Raw genomic sequence first — 23,777 nt, forward strand, 5'->3', positions numbered from 1 at the left:
GCTTCATGGTACTAGACCTTGAACATGTATATCATGAGAGAGGGTCCCTTGCCCCAAAAAGCTTATGGTCAAAAGAGCAGGGGGAAGGGGAAAACTGGTAAAAAGAGGGGTAATGCCTTGATATAAGTCACTGAATAGATTGGTAGCAGCTTCTAAAATAAAACTGTAGATGTCTTGACTACTACGGTCAGGACTGGCCACAGTCTAGTTCCGTATCTACGGAATGATGCTGCGTTTCAACACAACATCCTACTGTACCAAGGGGGAAGATGCCTCTTCTAGCAGCAAAGGAGACTGACAGACAATTTTTTTTTTCCTTCAAGGGTATCCAAAAAGGGGTTAGTGCCAACATAGGAGATGCAGGAGAAGTTAGGCAGGCCAAAGCAGAGGGTATCTAACAAGGAGTTAAGAAAAAAATCATCAGATGATGATAAAACCTGGAACTTTGTTGATCTTCATAAATAGCTTATGAATCATATACAATCCATCTCAGTGTTTCCTAGAAAATTAAGATGTCACTAATGCATCATCTGAAATTTCTCCAAAATACAAACATGCCAGTCCAAACAGTAGATAATATGACTGTCAAATAGCAGATGAAAACAGGGAACAAACAACTGATGGTGACATCAAAGACTCATCTGTCTAACCACATCATTTTTTTGTTTCTCAACAAGTGGAGCCTTCTGACCAGCTGGGATTTTATTCAAGGTTTTGTGTCACTTAATTCTTTTTCTGTGATAGTTTTGTTAGCAAAGGACTGGTTGGGAGGTTTGCCCTCTTTCACCTCTGCCTATTCTGGAGCTCTCTGAGATCTGTGAGTTACTGGTATTCCTTTAGAAATGGAAAATCCCTGGAAGCAAATACACTGCATCATACTCTTCTCACTCTAAGGGTCACACTGTGGAGTCGTTCACCCCAGATTTTACTTTCAGGTAAAAAGTGGACCCACCACCATCTCTTAAGCTAGCTGGCTGCAACAGGTGCTATTGCAGTACGTGACCACTAGGTGTTGGGAAAGTTGGGTAACATTGAGCAAAGTGTGCAGTGGGATGAAATCGGTAGGGTAGCAGACATGGCTGGTGCATCAGTTTAAGTACTGTTATAGTTACTCTTCACCTTCCATAAGGTAACTTTATCCTTAAGTAGAGCAACCTACGCCAGTGCAAGGCTGTGCTTTAGGTGTCTACTTAGCTTTTACCCTGCATTAAAGTAAATTATTCCAGAGTAAGCCTGTGACACCACCTGTGTCACCGTCTTTGTTATCCAAAGCCTGAGGCCAGATTCTTAGCTAGCATCAGTTATAGTTCCACTGAAGATGTGGTCTAGGAGCTTTCTTTAGAGAAAGTTTACGACGTCTTTTTTATCACTGTGCCTTAAATTAATAGTAGCACTGGATAGTGTAACCTTGATGTTACAGTTGGAAATAGATGGGTCACGTGCCTTTCACTTGGGTGAGCATATCAAAGGAGCATGCTGCAAAGTACTGTGATTCCTTTCTTGATCCTTTAACAGTAGTAGATATGGCACAGGAAGATATGCCTATGAGTTGCATCATTTTTCTCCCTTGTGATGTATGACTACTTCAGAAGATGTTTTATTGCAGGATAATGCATAGTGAGGCACTATTTAGGTTTTGGCAGGTGCTCTGATTATTGTATGGTGCCAATGCTATTGAAAAATCGTACAATACCAAGGGTGTTGTACTTGAAGAATGCTGTGTAAAGAATGTCCAGTACTCATCTACTACTCAAAATCTCTAAATCCAAGTCTAAATTTATCTAAGAATTGTTCTCTTCACTAATCTAGCCCTGTCCCAATGTCTCCAGATGACCCTCATTGGAGGTTCAAAAGGAGAGGATTGTGCTTTTACTGAAAGTTCACCAACTGTACATATGGTAGTACTGAGTACAATACCAATTGTCCCAAATTTGTGCTGAGCTATTTTTAATGTTGCTACTCTTTATGGGTTTAATGATATTTACATTATAATTGTCTGACCCTGATCCTGAAAACTGGTCTGTGCAACCACATCGATACAAGAACATCTTGCAGGAATAGGAGGTTCAATTATAGCATCTGGGGTATAAATATATAGGGTGAAATCCCAGGGCCAGTAAAGTCAACAGCAAACCTCCTATTGACTTCAATAGGATGAGGGTGGAATTTTGAAGCATGTATTTGTCTAACTCTGCTCTTACTGAAATCTATGGGACTTTGGTCATGGACTTAGTTGGGAGTAAAGAAGGGCCAGTGCTTGAGACTTTTTAAAAATCCCACCCACAGTATACCGAGGACATGAAAATAGAGGAAGAGACTGATTATTCACAACAATTTTTTTTTAAAATTGCCTTCATGCAAACATGCCAAAATGATGGAAGCTTGTTTTTATTTATTCATTCATTTTGCTGATCTCTTACTGGGGATATAAAGTCAAATCTTTGATCTCCTTAATGGGCTTTTTGCCAAAGCAAGGAACTGTCATGGTTGAGTAAACCTCTAGGGATGAATTTCTGATGCTCTGTATTTCTTGCAGAAATGTGAAGTATCACAAATGGGAAGGGGCTGGGGCTGTGTCATTCAGAGAACTAAGAAAAAAAGTAAATGAAAAGTTGAGCAGAGCAAACAGTTGGAGCTGAATTCAAAGCCATCTTCCTGGGGCCAGTATCTTGGGAAGACTGAATGCACAAGCAAGTATGCATCCTCAGCATGTCTGTCAAACTCTTATTCACACCTCTTTTATTCCATATTATTAAAATGAAAAGTGCATGTAAATATATTTCAGGAAGTCAGATGAGATGGCCACAATCATCCTTTCTTGACATGTTATCTCTGAATGTGTTAAATGCATCAGAATTAGAGGATCTGAAGTCAGCATGCATGATTTTCTAAGAGACTGAGACCAGTGAAAATTTACAGAGTTTTCAAGCATTCTCAAACTTTTCCATAGCATAGACCACATTTTAAGAGACAGAAAGAGAGAGAGAGAGAGAGAGAGATTTTATCCCGTAGACCCACTTCTTTGTAGTCAGGCACATACTCTCTTCCTCCCTGCAGTATTTGTGTAGCAGCCTCACAGCAACTACAGCAATTGCTTACATGGAGAGATTATGCTTGATGAGTATATAATGTATGGTTAGTTGCCTTTTAATATAGTTTATTAGCTTGCAACAAGGTCCATATAACAGGGTTGCCAGCTTTTATCACATTAAATTTTGTGCTATTTTATGTTTTACTTGGAGACACAGATCCTGGAGACATGCGATTTTCATTCCTTAAAACCTGTAGGATTTTTCGTGGTGGAGGAAGGAAGCTTGAAAATGAGCCATAAGGGTACTGGAAAGGCATGAGGGGGAACCCCCCCCCACAAAGGTGTTGTTTTGAAAATCTTATTACATTAGGCCAGTTTCTGATATTTATCAACTTACTTATTTATTATTATTTTTAAGACCTGGTTTCTGATTTCTGGAAGTTTAGAATTGTTCACACTGCCACCTAGCTTTCTACAGACCACTGTCAAATGCTGTACTAGCCTCAAGTAGGCCACAGTTTGAGGTCCACGAGTTTGTATGTGGCATAAAATAGCATCATGTATATTAAAGCTCTTTACTGTTGTGCCCATTTCTAGAGATGAGAGCAGGTATGGAGGAAGTGGAAGGAAAGAAAACAGAATGGAGCGGGAACAAGATGAGAATATCAGCTATGGGGCCATAGCACGGGGAAGGAGCAAAAAGCCAGAATAAAAGGGTGGAGGCTCTTATTGCAAGAATATCTTTCAGAAAAACAGCCTGGCTAACTTGGTTAGGTATGTCCAATGATTCAAGATATTTCTGGAAGAAAACCCCTCCGGAGAAGCCCTGAAAGGAGATATAACATGACAAAGCTATAGAGCTCTTCCCTTCCACTACTAAAAATCTTTTAAGGGCAGAAGCAAACATAAGGCCCGCCTGATATGAAGCTGGACCACCTTGTTCCCTCTTTTTGCTGCATTTATCTCAACAGCTTTAATTCTATTATCACAATTGCTCTTAAGAGACCTGTGCTAAGACCACCGAGACTCTGTGGTGCACTGTAAACTGGCACAGCCTCCAGAGGGGGCGTGGAAGCTTATCATTCCCAACCGAGGCACAGGAGCTCTCCCGTGACTTCCCGAAAGTGCTGTGGGAAGCAAGCCCAATTTGCCTGTGTCCTGGGGGGCGACACCTCTAACTCCCCTCCGGATGATGTTTTTAGAGCCCTGTTGCATTTGGGCAACCTTCCCCCTCCAGGAGGGGGTTTCCTTTTCCATTGGTTCACCAGCTTGCAGGGGGCTGCTTGGGGGCTCCCCATGCCCTGGGGGGCTGGGGTCAAGACTGGCCATCGCTGTTTACAAATGGGTCCTGGTACAAAAAAGGGTTGCTAAGTGCTGTCCTGCATGATTCACATGCAGGGGGTGTCAGCCAGCCCAGCTCTCCACCCTCCAGGCCAGTCTGAGCAGGCAGGTGTGTGTGTGTTGGGGGGGGGGGGCTGAGGGCAGTTTTGTGCGGAGCACGCGAGGTGATTTGAAGGCTCCTGCCTCAGGCGGTGGGTGGATCAGGTGCCCTCCAGCCCTGGTTGAGAACTGGGACAACCCCCTGCCTACCAACCCTGCTGAGTGGCAGGGCATCAATGCCCAGGCTGGGGAAATACATCTGCGGGTAGATGTTATCTTGGATTAGAACAAAACCGTTGGGGAAACTGTTCTTTGCAAGCTTTGGGACGCAAGCACCCACGGGGCTGCAACCGGGTTGGGGGTGGGGGGCTGAGGCCCATCTCGCTCCCAAGGCGGGGGAGGGGCGGGCTGAGGGGCTTTTGAAGCGCGGTGGCCAGCTCCCCCCGCCCCCGCGCTGCAATGCCAGGAAGGCGGTGGAGAGCAGGGAGGGAGGGAGGAGAAGCCAGGCGGGCGCTGCTGCCGCTCCTCCTCCCGGCGTGGCAGGGAGTTACTCGGGCATCCTTCCAGCTCCGCGGGCACGGAGCGGAGGCGCACGCCGGCGGGGCTGAGCACGGGGGGGACCCGTAGCGGCGGCCGAGCTGCAGCCCGCCCCCTCCACACCCTTTCTCACCTCCTCCTCCCGCCGCCCGCCCCGCCGCTGTCCCTGCGTGTGCTGCTGCACCGGTGCCCGCAGCCGAGGCGAGGGGCGCGGGCGGAGCGCGGGCCCATGCGCTAGGCGCCGCGGCCGGCCGGCGGGCAGGAGCAGCATGCGGGCGCCGCGGGGCGCGGGGGCGGGCGGCCGGAGCTGCCCCCGCCGCGGCGGCTGCTGCTGCGGCGCCCCGGCCGCCCTCGGGACCTGCCTCCTGCTGCTGTGCGGGGCGCTGCTGTGCGGGGCCAGCGCCGGCAACGAAGGTGAGGCGGGCGCCGCAACTTGCCGCCCCGGGTCTCCGTCCCCAGCGCCCTCCTGCCTGCCCTGCCCCTGCCGCGCCGTCCCGGGCGCTGCTCCCGCCGGGCAGGGCGGTGCGGGGCGCGGGCGGGAGCGGGGGAACCGCAGTGCTCGGCTGCGCGGTGTGTGCCTGCGTGTGTGATGGGGTGTGGGGGCGTGTGCACGTGCGTGTGTGTAATGGGCTGTGTGTGCGATGGGGGTGTAATGGTGAGTGTGAACGTGTGTGCGTGAGCGATGGTGTGTGTGGGGGGTGTAATGGTGCATGTGCAGGGTGTGTGTGATGGTGCGCGTGTGTATAGGTGTGTGGTGGTGTGAATTGTGTGCGTGTAATGGGGTGTGTGATGGTGCGTGTGTGTGTGATGGTGCGTGCGTGTGTAATGTGTGTGTTTGTAACTTGTGCGCATGATGGTGTGTGTGTGTGTGTAATGGTGTATGTGTGCCCATGCATGCATCTGTGTTTGTGTGTGTGTAAGGGGGGTGTGGGTGTGCGTGTGTAAGGGGGCACATGTGCACAATGGTGTGGTCATGTGCATGTGTGCAGTGGCATGTGCGTGCAGTGGTGCCCCTGTGTTCGTGTGTGTGTGTATGTAAAGGGTGCATGCATGTGTATGTCGATGAAATGGTGTGTGTGTGTGTACATGCGTGTGGTGTGTGTTTGTGTGTGTGCGTGCATGTGTGCAATGTGGGGTGCACATGCAAGTATGTGTGCTCTGATGTGTGTGTGTAATGGGGCATGTGTGCACAGTGGTATGTCTGCAGTGGTGTGTGTATGTGTGATGGGAGGCTCCACATGCATGTGTGTGCGTGTGTATGTGTGTATCTGTGGCTTTGCCTGGGCATTTCTCAATCTACCCTTCATGACTCATCCCAATTGTCCCAGCTTTGGAGCCTGGAATATCCCCACCCCAGCCTCATCCAGTGGCTGCAAACAGGCTCCCAGTTTTCCTGGGATTAATACTTGTGTCCTGGGGTTGTATAGAACAGATGGACTGAGTCGCATCATGCCCAGCACCCTATATCACACCGCGGCAGAGAGTGGATGCTGAAAGGGAGAGTGAACTGGGTATGAGCAGGGTTTTTTCCACTGTTCCTGTCCCACCTGCAGCCTCCAGCATTTAAGTTCTGATTCAGAGTCTGTGCCTTCACTCCGCTGCTCAGTTCAGTAGCTACTGATCATAGAAAATTATAGTTGGAAGGGACCTCAGGAGGTCATCTAGTCCAACCCCCTGCTCAGAGCAGGACCATCCCCAACTAGATTATCTCAGCCAGGGCTTTGTCTATCCGGGTCTTAAAAACCTCCAAACGCGGAGCTTCCACCACCTCTCTGGGTAACCTGTTCCAGTGCTTCACTACCTTCCTAGTGACAGAGTTTTTCTTGATATCCAACCTAAACTTCCCTTGCTGCAACTTGAGACTGTTACTCCTTGTTCCATTATCTGCCACCACTGAGAATAGTCTAGCTCCATTCCCTTGTTCAGGGAGTTGAAGGCTGCAGTTAAATCCCCCCTCAAGTCCTCTCTTTTCCAGACTAAGTAAGCCCAATTCCCTCAGCCTCTCTTGATGCCCCTTTCCTCCAAGAATTTGTACAATCCCTTTTTTGAATCTGCCTAAATCATACAGGACCTATAGGCTGGTTGTCCCACTTGAAGTACCTGGGAGGCATCCCACTTGATGCCCTGCCCCAGGACGAGCACAGTTAATTCAAGAGAATTGCCATTCAAGCTGTGCCTGTATACGATTGTCCCAGCTTCTTTTGATGCAAGTTAAAACCTGGGAACATCAGCCCTGGATTAAACTGCTCATCTATTTTCTTAGCCTGAGGTCCCAGCTCCTAAAAAGGGATGAGGAACCGTGCAGTAAACAGAATCCAACCTACAGGGAAGCATCTAAACTGAACTGAGAGAGGATGCAAGGTGGGGGGAGGGGGACCTTCCTCATTAAAAATGATTTCTGGTGCATTTCAAATTCTGATACAAATGTACTTGTTTTTTCCTCTAAATACATTGTGGTGGGGGAAAGGATGGGAGGGAAGTCGGTAGGAGGAATGGGGACATAACGATTGTTACCCTGTAATACTGCGACAAGTAGAAAGGATGTCTGTGCTGATTATTGCTGACAATTTAAAAGTTTCATCTCTGTAAGTCAATGTGCAGAGATATATGTCAAGCTTTTTCAGTTTGGTTGGGATGTTTCCCAGTTTTTCTGAAGCTTGAATTTGTGTGTGTGTGTATAATCCCAGGATATATATATAGACAAGATAGATGATATATGAGACTTATTATTTTTGGATTCATATGCAAGTTGTAGCACAAAAGCTTTCAGACCAAGAACTCTGCATCTTAAGTGAATGCTACGAGTTTGCATTAGAAAGACTAGGTTTTATCATATGGTGATTTATTTGAGGAAATTCCTGCCTCTGGGGTTAGGGAGTTGAGGAGCAGGACACTCATAGCTGTGGTCTGAGCAAAATAGCTTACTGTATTTTAGAGAACAAGAATGATGCAGATTACAGTAACACTGTACAAAGGAAGGGACCAACGCATTCCCTAGGCTGTGAAATAAGTGAACATTGCGGGCTACAGAATAGACAAATTAGGGGAAGGTAGACATTTCCTTGGATTTCTCTGCTACCGGTAAAGTGTTTCAGGTTTAGTCTTCAAACCCACGTAGGCTTAGGAAGAAGTTCACTCATGCCAGTCATCCCAATGAAGACTACTCTCATGAGTAAGTTACTAGTAGGGATGTTTGTAGGAGTGGTCCTTAAGCTGGGAACGTGTGTTTTGCTGTTCTGCTTTACTCTCATGCTTTCAGACATAATGAGAAAATAGAGATGCTGTGGGCCTGATCCTGCCATGTTTTACTCACATAAGCAATCTTTATTCATGTAACTTGTCCCACTGAAGTCAGAGGGATGATCCCACTTGAATAAAGGCTAATGATGGAAAAAACAATTTGCAGGACAGGACCTCTACCTTGTTGGAAAAAGTATTGGGATTTCTGTAATGGAATAGCACAGTTAAATGTATTACTGCCATCTTCAGAGAAAGGGAATGGAGGGGCACTAGTGCAATAAGCATTGACTTCACAAGGGTTTGTTTTTCCCTGTACTTTTTCTGTTCACCGTGAATTTAAACCTGAAAGGCCACTGCTATGTGAGGGCTAGAGGTGGACTTGAACTTATTGAATAACAGCCACTCTTTATTGTTTGGAGATTTATTTGTAAACAAGCATTATTTGACAAGTGCTTTTCACAGCATGGTTTCTTGGCCAATTACTGCTGAACATCTCTGCTTTGAACACGATTCACCCTGCAGTGAATCAAGCCTAATTCATTAGAGCCTCCGTCGCTAAAGTCATACCATATGTTGCTTCTCCGAGATTTCAAAGCATATTCTAGGGTCCAGATCCTCAGCTGGTAGAAATTGTCCAAGCTCATTTGATTTCAAGGTTTCTTAAGTGGGTATAGACTGGTGAATAAAAAGTTTCTGTTTTTGCTTTTGAGTTTTCTTGTCCTGTCAAAAAAATTAGGCTGGACAATAAATACTTTTTTTGACCATACAGTTGTATAAACTTAATAGCGTCTGAATTCTGGTAATAATTTTGAGAATTTATTTTCACTTATATTGCGAATCAAATATTTTCTGAGTGATTTTTAAACAGAACTACTTTTTTTTCCTACAGTGGTATTGTTATTCAAGGACTTACAAGATCCATATCATGTACTGTGAATTCATATTTGGCACAGCCATAGAGAAGAAAGTCTCGAGGAATTTTTTTTTTCGTTTTAAAACATAAGGCAATATTTAAAACTGTTGGAACCTTAACGGTAGTTCTGTAAATTTTATTATAGGGCTAGATTTTTCAAAAGTATTGTGTATCCAAAAACTTCCATTGTTCTTAATGTGATCTGCTTCAGAGCTTAGCACTATTGAACACTTAGCCAGTTTTAAAGTACCTACATATGATTTAGGGTCCTAAATTCAGAATTCCAGGATGAAAATTTTTGGCTGTGATTTCTGTTATAAGGAGAAAAGCAATTCAGTTGTAGTCACACTGCCTTCCATTACATCTTACTTCATAACACTTAGCAAAGGAAGAGGGCTCAGGACAGTATTGTATTTGAATACAGGCTGTTTGAATTCCTTTGCAAAGTTCACTAGTTAGAATCAGATTATTTGTATTTTTGAGATTATTTTCTGAGTGCGTATTCAGAAATTCATCTGTAGTGAAAATAGCCAAGGGCCACTGTTGCAGATGCAGTCTATTAAACTGAAAGCATTACCTGTGACATATCCTTAGAGAAATTACTTCCCTTCGGTTACTGTTATGCATGTTTTATTTTTATGGACTGAGTGAACATACTTGGTATCTTTAGTATTATTGCTTGCATCAAAAACAACAGTGATATCAATTAGTCTTAAATACGTTACTCAAGACTGGAAAATAGCAATGTTAATATAGCAGCTAATGTTTTACTGGAAGCTGCTTGATTTTGAAGTGGGCACATGCCTGCAGATACCATGGTGATGGGCACAGTATATGAGCCTAGACAGATTCATGTGTGTGTAGGGTGTGTTTCTTCCTTTACTTGGCAGTAACTTCTGACCTGCCAAAGGCATTAGGGACAGCACTGGCATACAAGATTATTTTTTGCATGTCCTTTGTTTTAAAATCCCCATGTAAAATAATTTGTCATGAAGATTTAGATTTTGGGAAGTGCCTTTTATAAATGATTTATGTAAAGCTTATAATGAAAGGAGAATTTTTTTTCTTTACAGAAAAAAACAAACCTCGGCATGATTTGTTTTTCACTTTAAGTAAATTTGGATTATTTTGCAGGTCGCACTTGGAAATAATTCAGATGACCTTAAAAAGTGTCATGCTAGCTTATTTTTAAAATAATTGTGTACATTACATTTTCTGATTGCTTTCAATAAAATATCCAAAACAACTTACTTGCATAATTACCATTAAATATCAAGTATATTTTAATTTAGAGAGTCTCAGCAGAAATAACTGCTGACAAGACAGCACTATAACAGCTGCTAAGTGGATTGTTAAACAACTGAAAAAGAAACACACTTCATGGAAATATGACAAAATGTCACTTAGGCAAAGGTAGACAGTTCAGTAGTAAAGCAGACTCTTCTTAACTCATGTTACATTTATTTCAGCAACTTACAAACAGAAGAATAGACCTAGAAATGCCCATCTTTTCTCCTTTCTAATTAACTAAAGTTTAAGGGATTTATATAACTCGATTTTATTTATTCGTTTTGTAGTTTAATTTTATGCATTTTATTTATTAATGGGACAGAGGCGTAAACAGGCAGAATTAGATTAAAGTTATAAAATGCAAATTGTTCACCCCAGAGACTGGAAAGGTTCTAGCTATTCCAAAGTCTGGAGAGAATATGTATTTATTTGATGGAGTGGCATAATTTTCATTGTTCCAGTGCAATGGGAAAATATATATTTAGGTATGTTATCAGTGAATATACACCTAACCAATTAGATAATTGTCTTTCCTCTTTAATCTGTTGGGAACATATTATGTAAATATACTTAAAAAATTCTAAATACATTTTGCATATCTATCTTTGAAGATATTCCAATCGATTGGATAATATTTTAAAATAGTATTACATGGCCATTACAGTCTCAACTTCATATATTCACATGTTCAGTGCAGCTCTTTCACTTAATAATGCTCTAAATTGGAAACATGTGCAAGCTGGCAGTATTTTAATGTATGATGCAAAAATAAGTGAACAGATGCATTGAATTTTGTCTAAGCTTTTAACATATATTTATTTTCTCTTTATTTGACGGTTTGAAACAGTTCTTTGCTTTCCTGTGTATCAATAAATGGACCCAATCCTGCCAATTCATACCAGTAATTCATTTGACTTCAAATTGACTGTTGCATAACTATTGATGTGAATAAGGACTTCTCACATAAAAGGGAGCTTTTAGGGTCTGGTCCTTCAACATACTTCAGTCAGTTTTATCTCTTTGTTTTTAAAATGCTCAGAGAAAATATCCAATTCTTAGAATGAATCAAATGCCAGTTTTAATTTAACATCATATTAAGACTTTTTTATTTGCTTTTAATATTTAAAAAGCATTTGAAAGCCTATAGGCTTTTTAAAAAAAGGTGACAACTTATGGCAAATGCCACACGTATACTTTGAAAAAAATAAAAAATATGTTAAAAACAGCTGACTACAAGATTGCATCTGAATCCAGCTGTATCTTAAGAGTTGTGTTTAAAATGGTTCTAAATATCTGCAGATAGGTAAACCAGCTTATAATGAAACATTGACACCTTAATTTGATGTATAAAGTCAGTATGTGCAAATCAAGTTACAGTTGTTTAAATTGACAGTTATTCCAATGGGAAACAGTACAGTTTGCATTGTTGGCTGTGAGTTCTCCCAACCTTTATGTAATGGTTTTAAACCATAATATACTATTCAACCCCATGCCTTCAAGTTCATTTCTGTGATGCAATAAATAAAGTTCAATCCATACAAGGCAGTGTTTCAGTGATTATATGATATGTCTGCTTACAAGATGCATTAAAAAGCAAAGCTTTATAATATGAAAAGAGAGAATAACACTTGAAAAATGGTCCAGAAAAACTCAGAGTACTTTATTTTATGCCATTTGATGTCTCATTCTCCTCACACACCAGTTTTACAGTAGTGTAACTTCAGTGACTGACTTTAAGTCTTTTCTGTCTAAATTCCTGATTCTGCTATACATTTGTATAGCAGTCCTGAGGGAAGATTGCAATACGTTTAATAGGTGTCCAAAGGTGCAGGGGTGCATACTTTTGGGTTACATTGTATGTTTGGGCCTTGAGTAGGAGAAGAATTAGGCCCATAGAAGTCAATATATCTGATTATTTTAACTGAAACTATTCCTCCCTCACCCAAAGTTCATGATATTTGCAGCTGGATTCCCTTTTAATTTATTGCTGTATGCATCTATTGACTTCTGCAGAGATTACCATCCAAAGAGGGCCGTGGTTACACACAAACTTGCGCCAGTTTAATTACACTGGTTTAGTTAAACCGGTGTAAAGCCTGAGGGGGCACTTTCTTGCTTTGATTGAAGAGTAGCTTAGCTTGATTTAGTTTAAGTGTTCTGCTAATTAACTTACACTGAATTGAAACAAGCCATTCTTATTTAATAACACACACAGAAATTAATAACACATAGAAAGAAGAATGGTCACATAGGGGCTTGTACCAGTTTACCTAAATGAGGCCATGAACAAGTGGAAAAAATACATTGAGTTAAAAGGAGACTGGCAGTACTGTGTCAGCTAGTTTGTGGTAATGGCTTCAATGTCCACTTTTACCTCATGGTTAGTGAAAGCTTTGAAAAGTGAGCCAAGGTACCACGACTTAGTTTTCACTTACCACTGGGTAAGAGAAGTGCATGCAGGCAGCTAATTATGAGTTGCTGATATGGGGTTATTCCCTGTCTTCTTTCATTACACTCTAAGTTGATCATTTGCCCATAATCTTTATTTTTAACTCAGGCTCTTAGTTGAACTGGGGCAACTCTGCATATAGATTACATTCATAAACCTCAGTTCAGCAGTCCATTTTTATTCTGCAAGGTACTTCAGCACTTGTTTAACATCAGACTACATGCTTAGGTACTCTGTTGATTAGGGATGGCCTTAAACACTTGTTTAAGTACCTTACAAAAATGGAACTGTACCTTGGAGCAAATGAAAGAGATGGGAAGCTTTCTTTTAAAAGATCTGAGTTTTGAGCATTTTTTTTAACTGTACTGCAGTGATGCTTGTCACAGCAAGACTGCTACAGGCAGCACCTCTTCAATCAGTGCTTCACCTTGGCAATCAATAACAGGTAAACAAAGAAATCACAAGCCTTGACAGACTTTCCTATGCATATGCTAGAGCCACCTTCAAAAATAACTATTTTAAAATAACTTGCTATCATGAATGCAGCTTTCTCATTTGCAACTAGGATTTGATCCTGGCATCAGTAAGGACAGGAGCTGAGTCTGTTATAGGAGAACTTTAAGAGAACTTCACTAATCCATTGATATTTCATTCAGGGCCAACTATATTACACACATTTTTTTTAATTGTAAAGCTCAGTTTTCGTAACTATGTTTCATGCTTTGTTAATTGCCCGTGCAGTTTTTGTACAATGGACACGTTCTCCTCCTCCCCACAAAGGTTAGTTGGGTTCATTGAAATTTTACATGGAAAAGCCCCATTTGAATATAAAAGCATATTTAAGGGGAACGTGCAAATGTAGCAGTCCCTTAGAGCGTAGCTGGGAGCTGGGAGCTGGCATCATGCTTGTCCTCACTCTGCCCTTCTCTTTGCGTGACCAGCTGAGCATTCGCATGACAGACCTTGCGGAAGTGGAAGTGATTGGTTCTCTATTAGATTTCACAAACGGTATTGCGAGGAGCCTTGTGTAATAGCCACAGCTTCTAGTCTCTTTAGGTCTTCCTCAGCTTAGTAATCCTTATTTGCCCTCACTATTGTTTTTTAACCTAGCACTTTATTTTCTGTATCTGAGCACCCCCAAATCTCTAACACCTTTATTTTTGCAGAAATATTAGCAGTAGGGGTATGTGGTTATCCTCGTTTTACAGATGAGGAAACAGGCACAGAGACGAAGGGCTAACATCACATGTGTGTGGATGTGTACATGTACTTTCCACACCTACTGTTGAAGCCTTGCATAGAGGACCATAAAGTTGCATTTGGCTAGAAAGACAGCAAGAGAGACAACTCTGTAGCACAGTGAAAACACTCCCCTGGGAGGGGAGAACTTTGAGTTCTGATCCCTGCTGTCTGAGAACTGTTTGTATTCTGCATGGAGCTGTCACTGAATAAAATGCCTAAGTGTGAGCAAGAACCCATGCCTATCCTTTTGGACATGGATGCCCAGATCTCAGTGCTTGTACTCTCCCCTCTCTGGCTCTTTGAAAATTCTAATATTTCATAAAATGGAACTTCAGTAGGAGGGGTTAGATAGTCATCCTCCTCATTGTCGGCGTCGTCATCCCCAGCCCCTTACTTAGGTGTTGTAAGGATTCAGAACTGGATGGATGGTGTGTTCTGAGAATGAGTCCCTCATTCCAAAGACAAAGACGCAGCTTGTTTGCAGCTTAGGGATGAACTGAGATGAGCTGTTCAGCCCTGATAAGACTCAGGCATTTCTGCAAATGTGTAGCAGAACAATTTTTTGGAGACTAGGGAATTTTGACCCTCAAAAGTTGACTCGTATGGAATCTAGGAATTCCCTAGGTTAGGCAGCAGCTACATAGGGATTTTCAGGATTGGGGTTTTCAATTTAGGCACCAAAATTCCTTCTAAGTCCTGCTTTAGGTCCTTAAATCCTTTTGATAATTTAGCCAAAAGAGTGTTCTGTGGTATCAAAACTAATCTTTAGTAGAGCAGGAAACACCACATTGTTTTCTTCACTGGCAGATTAGTTCCTTACCCATGAAGTGTAGGTTGACTTGGGGACTGTGGAACATTTTGCCAATGGAAATCAATTTACTGAACTTTTCATGTGTTCTTTTTTTTTTAATACCCCACAGTTTGAAGTGGCTAGTATTGAAGCATGGAGAAGGAAATGTTTTGCTTTTTTAGTTTAAAACAAATTCATCATTTCAAAATCTATTTTGATTTTATTTTAAATGAAGCATTTTAGAAAGTTTGAAATTAAAATGAGGTATTTCAAATTGCACAGACCCCCGTGAGGGCAGAGGTGGGTGCCCACCATTCTGTTCACTCCACTTGGTCCCCACTCCGCAAATACACTATTTGGTTTAGTGCTGGCTTCCCAACTTCTGTAGCTGGGCAGGGGCAACATAGGGCTTCCACTCTCATGGCAAAAACCTTGTACTTGGTGCCTGGGGCAGTATTCCAGTTGCCCTACCGTAGGTATGCTACTGCTTCTTCCCACTCCTCCTTCAATTGACTTTTTTTCAGAACTAGGAGGATGCACTTAGTTATTATTCCCATACTGGTGTTTCCATTTGCAAATTATGTACAGTCTCGATTGTCTGTCAGTATCTGTTGTACCTTCACAGTGTCTCAAAACTCCATGCAGACCAAGTTAACAGATATCAGTTCAGGCTTTGGGCCAAAGAAACAAACTCAGTCTCCCGAATGGGATTGGAGCTTGTTCCTGTGTTTATTGCTTCCAAGTCACCAGCAGACACTGGGATGACAGAAGTCAACATGTTCCTAGTTTCTTGTTGCGGAAAAAGGCATAAGAAAAAAGCCAAGTTCCCAAGACAGTGGGATGCATTGGGGTAGCAGTAACTTCTGGCTGCTGGGGTGATAATGTGGCTGTGGAGACAGCTGATGTTATTCTGTCCCTTTCCCTCTGCCCTCATATTCAACAAGGTGATTACCTCCCAAAGTCAGCACCCAGAGCAGTTGCCCCAGCTGCTTACATTTCTGGGAGGTGTGACATATTATTCTGTAACTCCCTTCTGGCTGATTTAGGGACTCTGTTAGTAGGCCGCTGAGAAGCTGGGGGCTGGGGAGAAAGGAGTCTCTTCTATCCATGTTTAACCATAAATGCAAGCAGGACACTTCATGGGGCTTAGAGTAACTCTTGGAAGAAAATCAATATTTCACCAGCAATATGTACACAATTCACAGCACTCCTACATGAACATTTGTCTAGCAATATAACGATCAATTTTCTTCCAGTTTGCACATGCAAAATGAATGAAATCATTTGCAGATATCATGTCTTTCTTTACACATTGTCAATTTCCTGTAATCTAGCAGTTTATGTCTGCACTATCATTATGTTTTTCCCCTTGACTTGATTTCTTGCTAATATTGTATTTTCATAAGGTAGTAGGAGAGCAATATTTTTATGATGATTTTCTACCATCAGCCTCACAAAAAACATAGATGCTGTCAAACATCAGAAAAGCCAATAGATCATCCTAAATGTTCTTTGTTCCCAAGAGCCATCCAAACATAATGTCAGTTACTTTTTTCTACTTGAATGAATTCAAAAGCAACAAAATGGTCATTATTGTGGATTGGAAAGCTTTGTTGTTGGCGGGTGGGACAGCTGAAATCTTGTGAATCTTCTCTAACTGAGAGTTGTTGGGTAATCTGACAGCTATAGTTATGTCTGCGACATGTCTTTTTAAATTTTTGTTGAGTTTTAATGGAATGCATAACATAGTTTGATATGCACATTCTGTGGAGGAAAAATGCCTATAAAGGACATTTCATGGACCCAGTTTTCAACAGAAGTCTTCTTTTCCTGTGGTATGACAGGCATTTTTAAAAGCACAAGTCTGATTTTCTCTTTCAATCACCCAGTCCTTTACTTAGGAAAGCACTGGAGTTTTTGCATTTGGTTAAATTCCATTGACTTCAGTGAGATTTGAGGACGTTCTGAGTCAGTCCTGAATAGCTGTGGTGTCTTGGTTTAGGGCCTAAAGATTGTATACATCTCCTGGCGCATCTATACGAGATGCTTAACTGTGCACTAGTGTAGTTTGCTGTGCAGTAAGCATGTGCATCTACATGTGTACATGCATAGTACGCAGTAAATCTCGCTAACTGCAAATAAATTTGCTACTTGCAAATGCAAGTTACAAATTTACTTTTGATTAGTAATGGTGCAGTAGCACTCATGTAGATGCTTGACTGGGAGCAAATCTACTCCTGGTCAGCTGTCCACCCATCAGGCGGTGGGAGATTGCTCCCTGCCCCCAGAAGCTGCCTCCTGCTGGAGTGGGCTCCACCACTGAAGCCTGGGTGGGGACTATATCCCCCTGCCCTAGGAGCAGGGCGTTCCAAGACCCTGCTCCAAGTTTGCAGTGGGGAGCAGGGGCTAGGAGATCTTTTTCTCCCAGTGTCAGCTCTGTGGTTGCAGGCTGGTGCTGGAGAACCTTTGTCTAGTGCGGAGCTGGGTGGGGAACAAGCTGGAGAGTTTGTTCCCCAACCAGCTCTGCATTGGCAGAGCTGAGCAGGGAAGAAATTCCCCAAATTGTTTCCCACCCAACTCCCCAGGCTCCCCAGCCACTGCCCATGTGCAGGGTCAGGGTGGGAACTGTCCTGGCTAGGGGTAGGTCCCAGCCCCCTGGCCCATTCTGTTGGTGGGGCAGCTAGCAAGGAGCTAGCTGCTACCTGCCCCACCGGAAGACCTGCTCCGCCCTGCAAGTCTTTTCAAGTCCCCTGCCCCTGATCGGGACCAGGAGCTCTCTGCTACCAGGAAAGAGGGACATAGTTACCACCCTTGCAGCAGGCAGCCCCTGGGGTCAGGGTGTAATGTCCCAGCCTTGGCCAGGAGACAGCTGTCTCCTGGCCTTGTGCTCCTTGCCATCCCTTGGGCTAGCACCCAGGGGGAGCCTAGAGTTCCCCCTCGTGGTGGCAGTGGCCCATTGCAGGACCCTAGGAAACAGGAGCAGTTTGCTGCTATTAGCAGCCAATCTTCTCTCACTTCTCTGCATGTGTAGATGCCGCCCGGGAGCATTTACTTGCAAGTAGTTTACTCATGAGTAAACCTATCCAGGATCAAATGCATGTATAGATGTGCCCTCTCAATCTTTGGAGCTCCCAGTGTTGTCAATGAACTGGGAAAGTATATAGCTTTACAGCCTTGCCCATGCTGGGGAAATCTGCTAGCACAGTACCAATGCATCTTCATCAGTGGAAAGAATAGTGAGACCACCAGTGCACATAGGGTTCAAAGGAGCTGCTGACATTTCTACCACTGTTTCACTTAAGCTTTCTCTGAAAAGCCTCTTGTATTTACTAGTGTTTCTATCATTAGCAGTGACAGAGCTGCATCAGCATGAGAAACTTTCCCTGAAGGCTAGTGCCAGTTCAAGTTCCGAGATCTTTTGTACTCTTGGTATAGTTTATAATCCCCACTGAAACTCAAAGATAGAGCTGGGTGAACAAAAAAGACTATATCTCTTTCTCCAGTGAATGATGCCTTTTAAATTTAATGGATATTTTAGTGAAAAAAATCTTTGTTGCAAATAAAAATAGGAGGTAAGTGGCAGGGGAATTGCCAAAAACTTGAAATTTTTATTTGTTTTCTTTTTTATTTGATCATTATGCTTCCTTTTTGATGAAAAATTGAAAGAAAAATTAGGAGAAATTTTGAATGTTGTCCAAATTTGTCATTGGAGGGGGAAATAATCTCCTGGCTAGCTCTACTTCTAGGCACTGCCCAAATGTGTTACAGGAAGAACTGACTAATGTCCGTGCTGTTGAAAATGGATCTTTTAAGGTGAGTGACACTATCTAGAACGCTCCATATTTGCTTCAGTGCGTCTGTATACCAAGTGATAGACCTGGTCACAGAATTGAGACTTCTAATTTCATTCCACAATCAGTATTGTGTTCTCTCTAAATTAACCTGTCTTTGGCTTAGAAGGCTTTTTTGACCAAACGGGCAATGTCCCACTCATCTTGAGCAATATGCTAAAACAGAAGTGACAGTCTTATAGAAATTACTGGGTGAAATTTTGTGGCCTGTGTTATGACCATACTCTTCCCTTTTGGCCTTAAAATCTATTAATCTGATATAGACTCTAGTGTCTTGGCAGTCACTTGAAAGGAAATCATAATCTATAGCAGAACTGAGCCAACATAATATAATATAAAACTATAGTTAATATTAAGTTGTGAGTTCATTAAATTGTGTGTGTTTTTTTTTCTAACTGGCTATAAATATTAGGTATGCACCATAATTTACATTTTTCTGGCATTGGTCTCTAATAGCATATGAATGGATATTTCTCAAATTTTTCTCTTGTTTTGGTTTTTGTGCAAATAATTAACATGACACATCTGTTTTGTGATGGCTTTGGTTTCTTTTTCAGTGGGGGGGTTACGTTTTCATTTGTTTTTGATTTTCTGCATTTTTTTTTATTGCTATTTACTATCAGGAGCACTTTGGAGTTACAACTTTGAAAAAATAGTTAGCACAACAGGGAAAGCAGCAAGAAAATTAAAAGCAGCAGTCATATAATAAAACTGATACAGATTTATGCAAAAGAAAATGTTTGACTGGTAATGATGAAGGGCCCTCTGTGGTAGAAATGTCTTGGTAGTGCTGTGAACTCCAACATGAAGAAGGACGGATGGTGAGGTATCTTTGGTTTCATGCCACTCAATTTGTTATTGATCATTTGCTTTGTTGATATGACCCTTGCCTTAGGCTTAGCAATAGGATGAGAGAACAGCAACTTGCTTTATGCTGAAGTCTTACTGACTAATTCATACAGTGATTTTGACATACACCATTGTTGGAAGACTTGCATCTATTTCAGGATTATGAGAGGATAAAATGTTGGTTACTGGAAAGAAAATTTGGGGAATTAACTACTGTTGGTCTAGATTCCATCAAAATAGATTTGGGCTTGAACAATGTATGTTTGGCTGGGTAGAGGCATGAAAAATGATGGAAGAGTGTCATCCTCAAAAGGGTTCCCTATGATAGTTCAGTGTAAAACCCTGTGACTTGAGTTGCTGTTGTTACCTCTGGCATGTCCTCTGTAAGGGATCGTTGCTGCCAGGTGCTGGCCTCAAAGAAATACAATGTTTAACCACGTTTTTTTTAAGCATGTGAATATTCCCAATTCACTTCAGTGAGACTTCTCATGTGTTTAAACTTGTCATCTGCTAGATTCTGGTAAGAGTGCTCAGCACTTTGCGGCCAGTCATGAATGGGATGAAACAAGACCAAAGTGCTTCTGAAAGGAGCTTGGGAGGTGCCTTCAGAATGTAGAGAAACATGATAAAATGGAAAGAAAGCAAAAGAGAAGAGAATTAGCTTTTGGTTCCTCATGGTTGCATGTCATGGCTATTTGCCCAAACACTTCATTTTTAGAATCCCACCCTGTCCAAACATGTAATTTAAACCATGCTCTTTTTTTTTTTTTTTTTGGGGGGGGGGGCGGGGTTCATTGCCCAAAAATGTCTATTTGGGTTGAACAGAAATTTTCATGTTAACTTTCTCAAATTGAATTGTGCGTTCATGTGAATTCTTGGTAACTTTCTCAAATTGTTTGAGATGAAAATTGTTTTGAAAAGTCAGTCTTTCATTTTGTAATTTTTAAAAGAAACATAAGTAACATTTCAGCTTTTTATTTTAAAATGTTTAATTTCAAAATTTACTTCAGTTTATTTCAAAAGTTAAAACAACCTTCAAAAATTGAATGTGTTGCTTCACCATAAATTTCTGTTGTGACTTTTTGCTTTGCCAAATGTATGTGTGTTTAATTTTCGGTTATTTCTGACAGAATCCTCACCTCCCATTTTTTAGGAGGTGTGTGCAGCCTGTGAACTAAAAAATAAGTTATTCACATAGCTTGCATACAGTCCTCTATAAGGGTACCCCGATTGAGATTTTTGGGGCCAATACTGAATGCTGATTTTTAAGGAGGCATATTGGCTGATAATGATATGATTTCCAATATGCAAGTCTTCAGCTTGAAGAGATGCATCCAGCTGGTAAGTCTGGTGTGGTGGAAGTGGAGGAGGAGGGAAGGGGTGTGGGGGAGCAGACCAAGGTGAGGGAGGGAGTGGGGCTGGGGCAGGAGCAGGTGCTGCCTAGTCCGGGTGGGGAGGGATGCAGGACAGAGCCACAAGTGACTCATATAGGGGGCAGGCCCTCCAGATTGGTGCTGGGCAGGCTGCAGGTGCGGGCTGGGGCTGGGGCCAGGGCCAGCTCTCCTGGAGGGTGTGGGAAGGTGGGGGCAGCTCCCGCCACTGTGTGCGGCTTGTCCCGTGCTTGTCTGGCAGCTCCCATCGCTGCTTCTGCCACTCATCTGGGAAGCCATGGGGGGGAGGCGTATGCCCCCAGATCTGTGTGGGGTGGGGCAGGACAGGCTGGTGTCGGGGCTGTGCCCCCCGCCCATATCCCCCAATTCCTCCTGGAGAAGCGGCGGGAGCAGTAGCGGGAGGCGCCAGATGAGCATCGGACAAGTGGTGTGCAGCCCCTGGCCCAGCCCCAATCCCACACCCTCCCTCACTGCAGGGGCCTTGATCTGCCCCCCCCCCCCCCCCCGCCATTCCTTTCACCACACCAGACTTACCAGCTGCAGGCAGCTCTCCGTGCATGGGCATTTATTGGAAGAATTATCAGCGGCATTGGCCCAATTTCCAATACAGAAAATTTTCTTTATATCAGTGCTGATCCAATATCAGACCAATATACCAGTACACCTTTAGTCTCCTGATCGTATTTTGCCTTATCAGCTTTCTTGGACTTGGCTGCTTTGTCTGTTATTCTAATTCTCTGTTTCATTATAATTTGTATATCCTATATCATTTCATAATCATGCAAATCTTTAATGATTCAGATGCATAGTCCCATTGAAATGAGAGGAATTACTCCATGAGGCTTTTCATGATTTGGCCTAAAGCCTGTAAACCCTTCAGAGGAGTGACTGTCTCTCACTAATTTGTTTGTAGAGCGTTAGGCACACTTCACAGCTCTGCAACAAATTGTAAACATTGTTTTAGAATATCAGTGACACATGGAAAAAGCAACAGGATCTGTGGGGTATTAGTATGTACACTTTTCAGCTTTGGTTGACCAGTAATTTATTTCTGGTGAGGTCAGTGATAATAGGCACAACACTAGGCCAAGGCAGGTCACTGTTGAAAGTCCTTGAGTCAATACTTGTTTCCAGCTATGTTAAGGATCTGAAACTGTTGGAAGGTGTCAGTTTATGGGACTGTTGGTAGGAGGCTTGTCCCTGCCTGGAGGGTCTTATACCCTTACTGCCCAGGCCTTGTATAAAAAGGTAAGCATTGCAATCTAGAAATCAGTTTTTGAAATTGGGTGCCACTCAATGCCTCAAGCTCCAAAAGCTTGAGAACCACTCATCTAGAGTCATGGACTGGTGAACCTGATTCAGATTCGACCCCTAGGATCCATGGAAGAAAAGTGCTGTTCATTAATCAGTTCAGGACCAGGCAAGGGCCTAGATCAAAACTTATTCTATTCAAAGGAGGTCACTCATCCCTGATAAATAAAGCTGGTCTAAGAATATGCAATTTGAGCATATACACATTTCCCCTTGTGCATTTTCCCCTGCGTGCCTCGCCCCCCAAGGCTCTGGTGTGAGTTTAGGCTTAATCGTCATTTATCCTACCCTGAAGGTAAAAAAGTTAATGACGATATGGATCCTGTGCAGTTTTGTATGTCTCTCTCGATCAAGCATTAGAAATAATTAGGGCTTGCGGGATGGGTGCACTCACGGTGAAGCTGAGCAGAAAACAGTTGTGAATTTTCTTGCTCTCTCATGTACTCAGATATTGATGCGTCTTGGCGAAAATATGTATAGGCAGACATATGCCCAGTGCGTTATGTGGTTTCTTGTTTGTTCTTTGAGGCATTCAGCACTTTTTTTTAGGTGATGCTGAGGCAAAATAGAAGTTTTAGTAAATCTCTGAAGTTCTTTTAGATGCTTAGGCTTTTGAATGCTCTTGCACACTGGGTGTTAGTGATAGCTGCTGGAGATTTAACATTTTTTTCAGTAGAAGTAATCCCTATGCTCCCCAAATCTGCCAAGACACAAACATGTACGCTCAATGTAGGCTGAGCTGATTCAGGTTCCAGTTTGGGGAAAGCGCTGTATTCAGCATGACCCTTGTAAAACGTGCTTAAAGATCTTCAGTTATACTTAACTTTAGGTATGTGATTAACTCTTGCCTTGAGAAGAAATGGATTTAAGCATGGGGATGATGAGCTTTCTGGAATTCAGTCATAATGCATTTGAAGTGATAACTCCTAGGTGAACTTCCTAATTTTCATTTTATTTAGCTATGGTGAATGTTAAAAGAATGTTACTGGTTAGGAATAACACTAAATTGAAAAGGGTTACAAGTAAAAAAAAAAAAACCCAGATGTATGTACCTACTTCTGCATGGAGAAGCTCTAATTAGTATTTATGAAAGACTTTGTTTTCACTATTTAAAATATATTATTTTGCTTCTAATCTCCTTAGGCAATCTTGGTGTAAATAGCTTTTATTTGTCAAAAGCATTCCTTGAGGTAGATTTGATATAGTACAGTATTTTGGACAACACATTGAAATTTACCCTAGGCGACCACCATTGAGTAGTTGGAGAATCTGTTATAACTAAGAAATCCCTCTTCCATCACTGGAGTAGCTCCAAACGGGGAGGACAGAAAGTAAGTTAGAGCCACCATGTTCATTAATTTCACTGTATTGTGAGTTTTGTCCTGCTCTTTTTTCAACACAAATGTTGAAGGGTTCATTTATTTCTTACTTCATTGTGCATTTCACCTGAGTAAGGACTGAACAAGGTTTTAAGATTTGGTTCTGTCTGTTTATTGCACTAGT

General features: G+C 42.4%; 1 protein-coding gene across 21 annotated transcripts in view; it reads left to right on the forward strand.

The window, feature by feature from the left end:
* Window positions 1-4,895: 4,895 nt before the first annotated feature.
* EPHA5 (EPH receptor A5) overlaps window positions 4,896-23,777 on the forward strand; it is a 369,517-nt gene continuing 350,635 nt past the window's right edge. For 10 of the 21 annotated variants that reach the window (XM_090036836.1, XM_090036837.1, XM_090036849.1 and 7 more), the window contains exon 1: window positions 4,897-5,362. In XM_090036836.1, the coding sequence (XP_089892962.1) occupies window positions 5,218-5,362 (145 nt within the window). In that variant the 5' untranslated portion in view covers window positions 4,897-5,217. Of the gene's footprint in view, window positions 5,363-23,777 lie in introns of all 21 variants that reach the window. The other 11 variants (XM_090036838.1, XM_090036835.1, XM_090036843.1 and 8 more) reach the window with 3 other exon arrangements.

The sequence above is a fragment of the Crocodylus siamensis genome, chromosome 2 (genome assembly GCF_052110815.1).
Source record: "Crocodylus siamensis isolate JL-2025a chromosome 2, ASM5211081v1, whole genome shotgun sequence".
Taxonomy (NCBI): domain Eukaryota; kingdom Metazoa; phylum Chordata; order Crocodylia; family Crocodylidae; genus Crocodylus; species Crocodylus siamensis.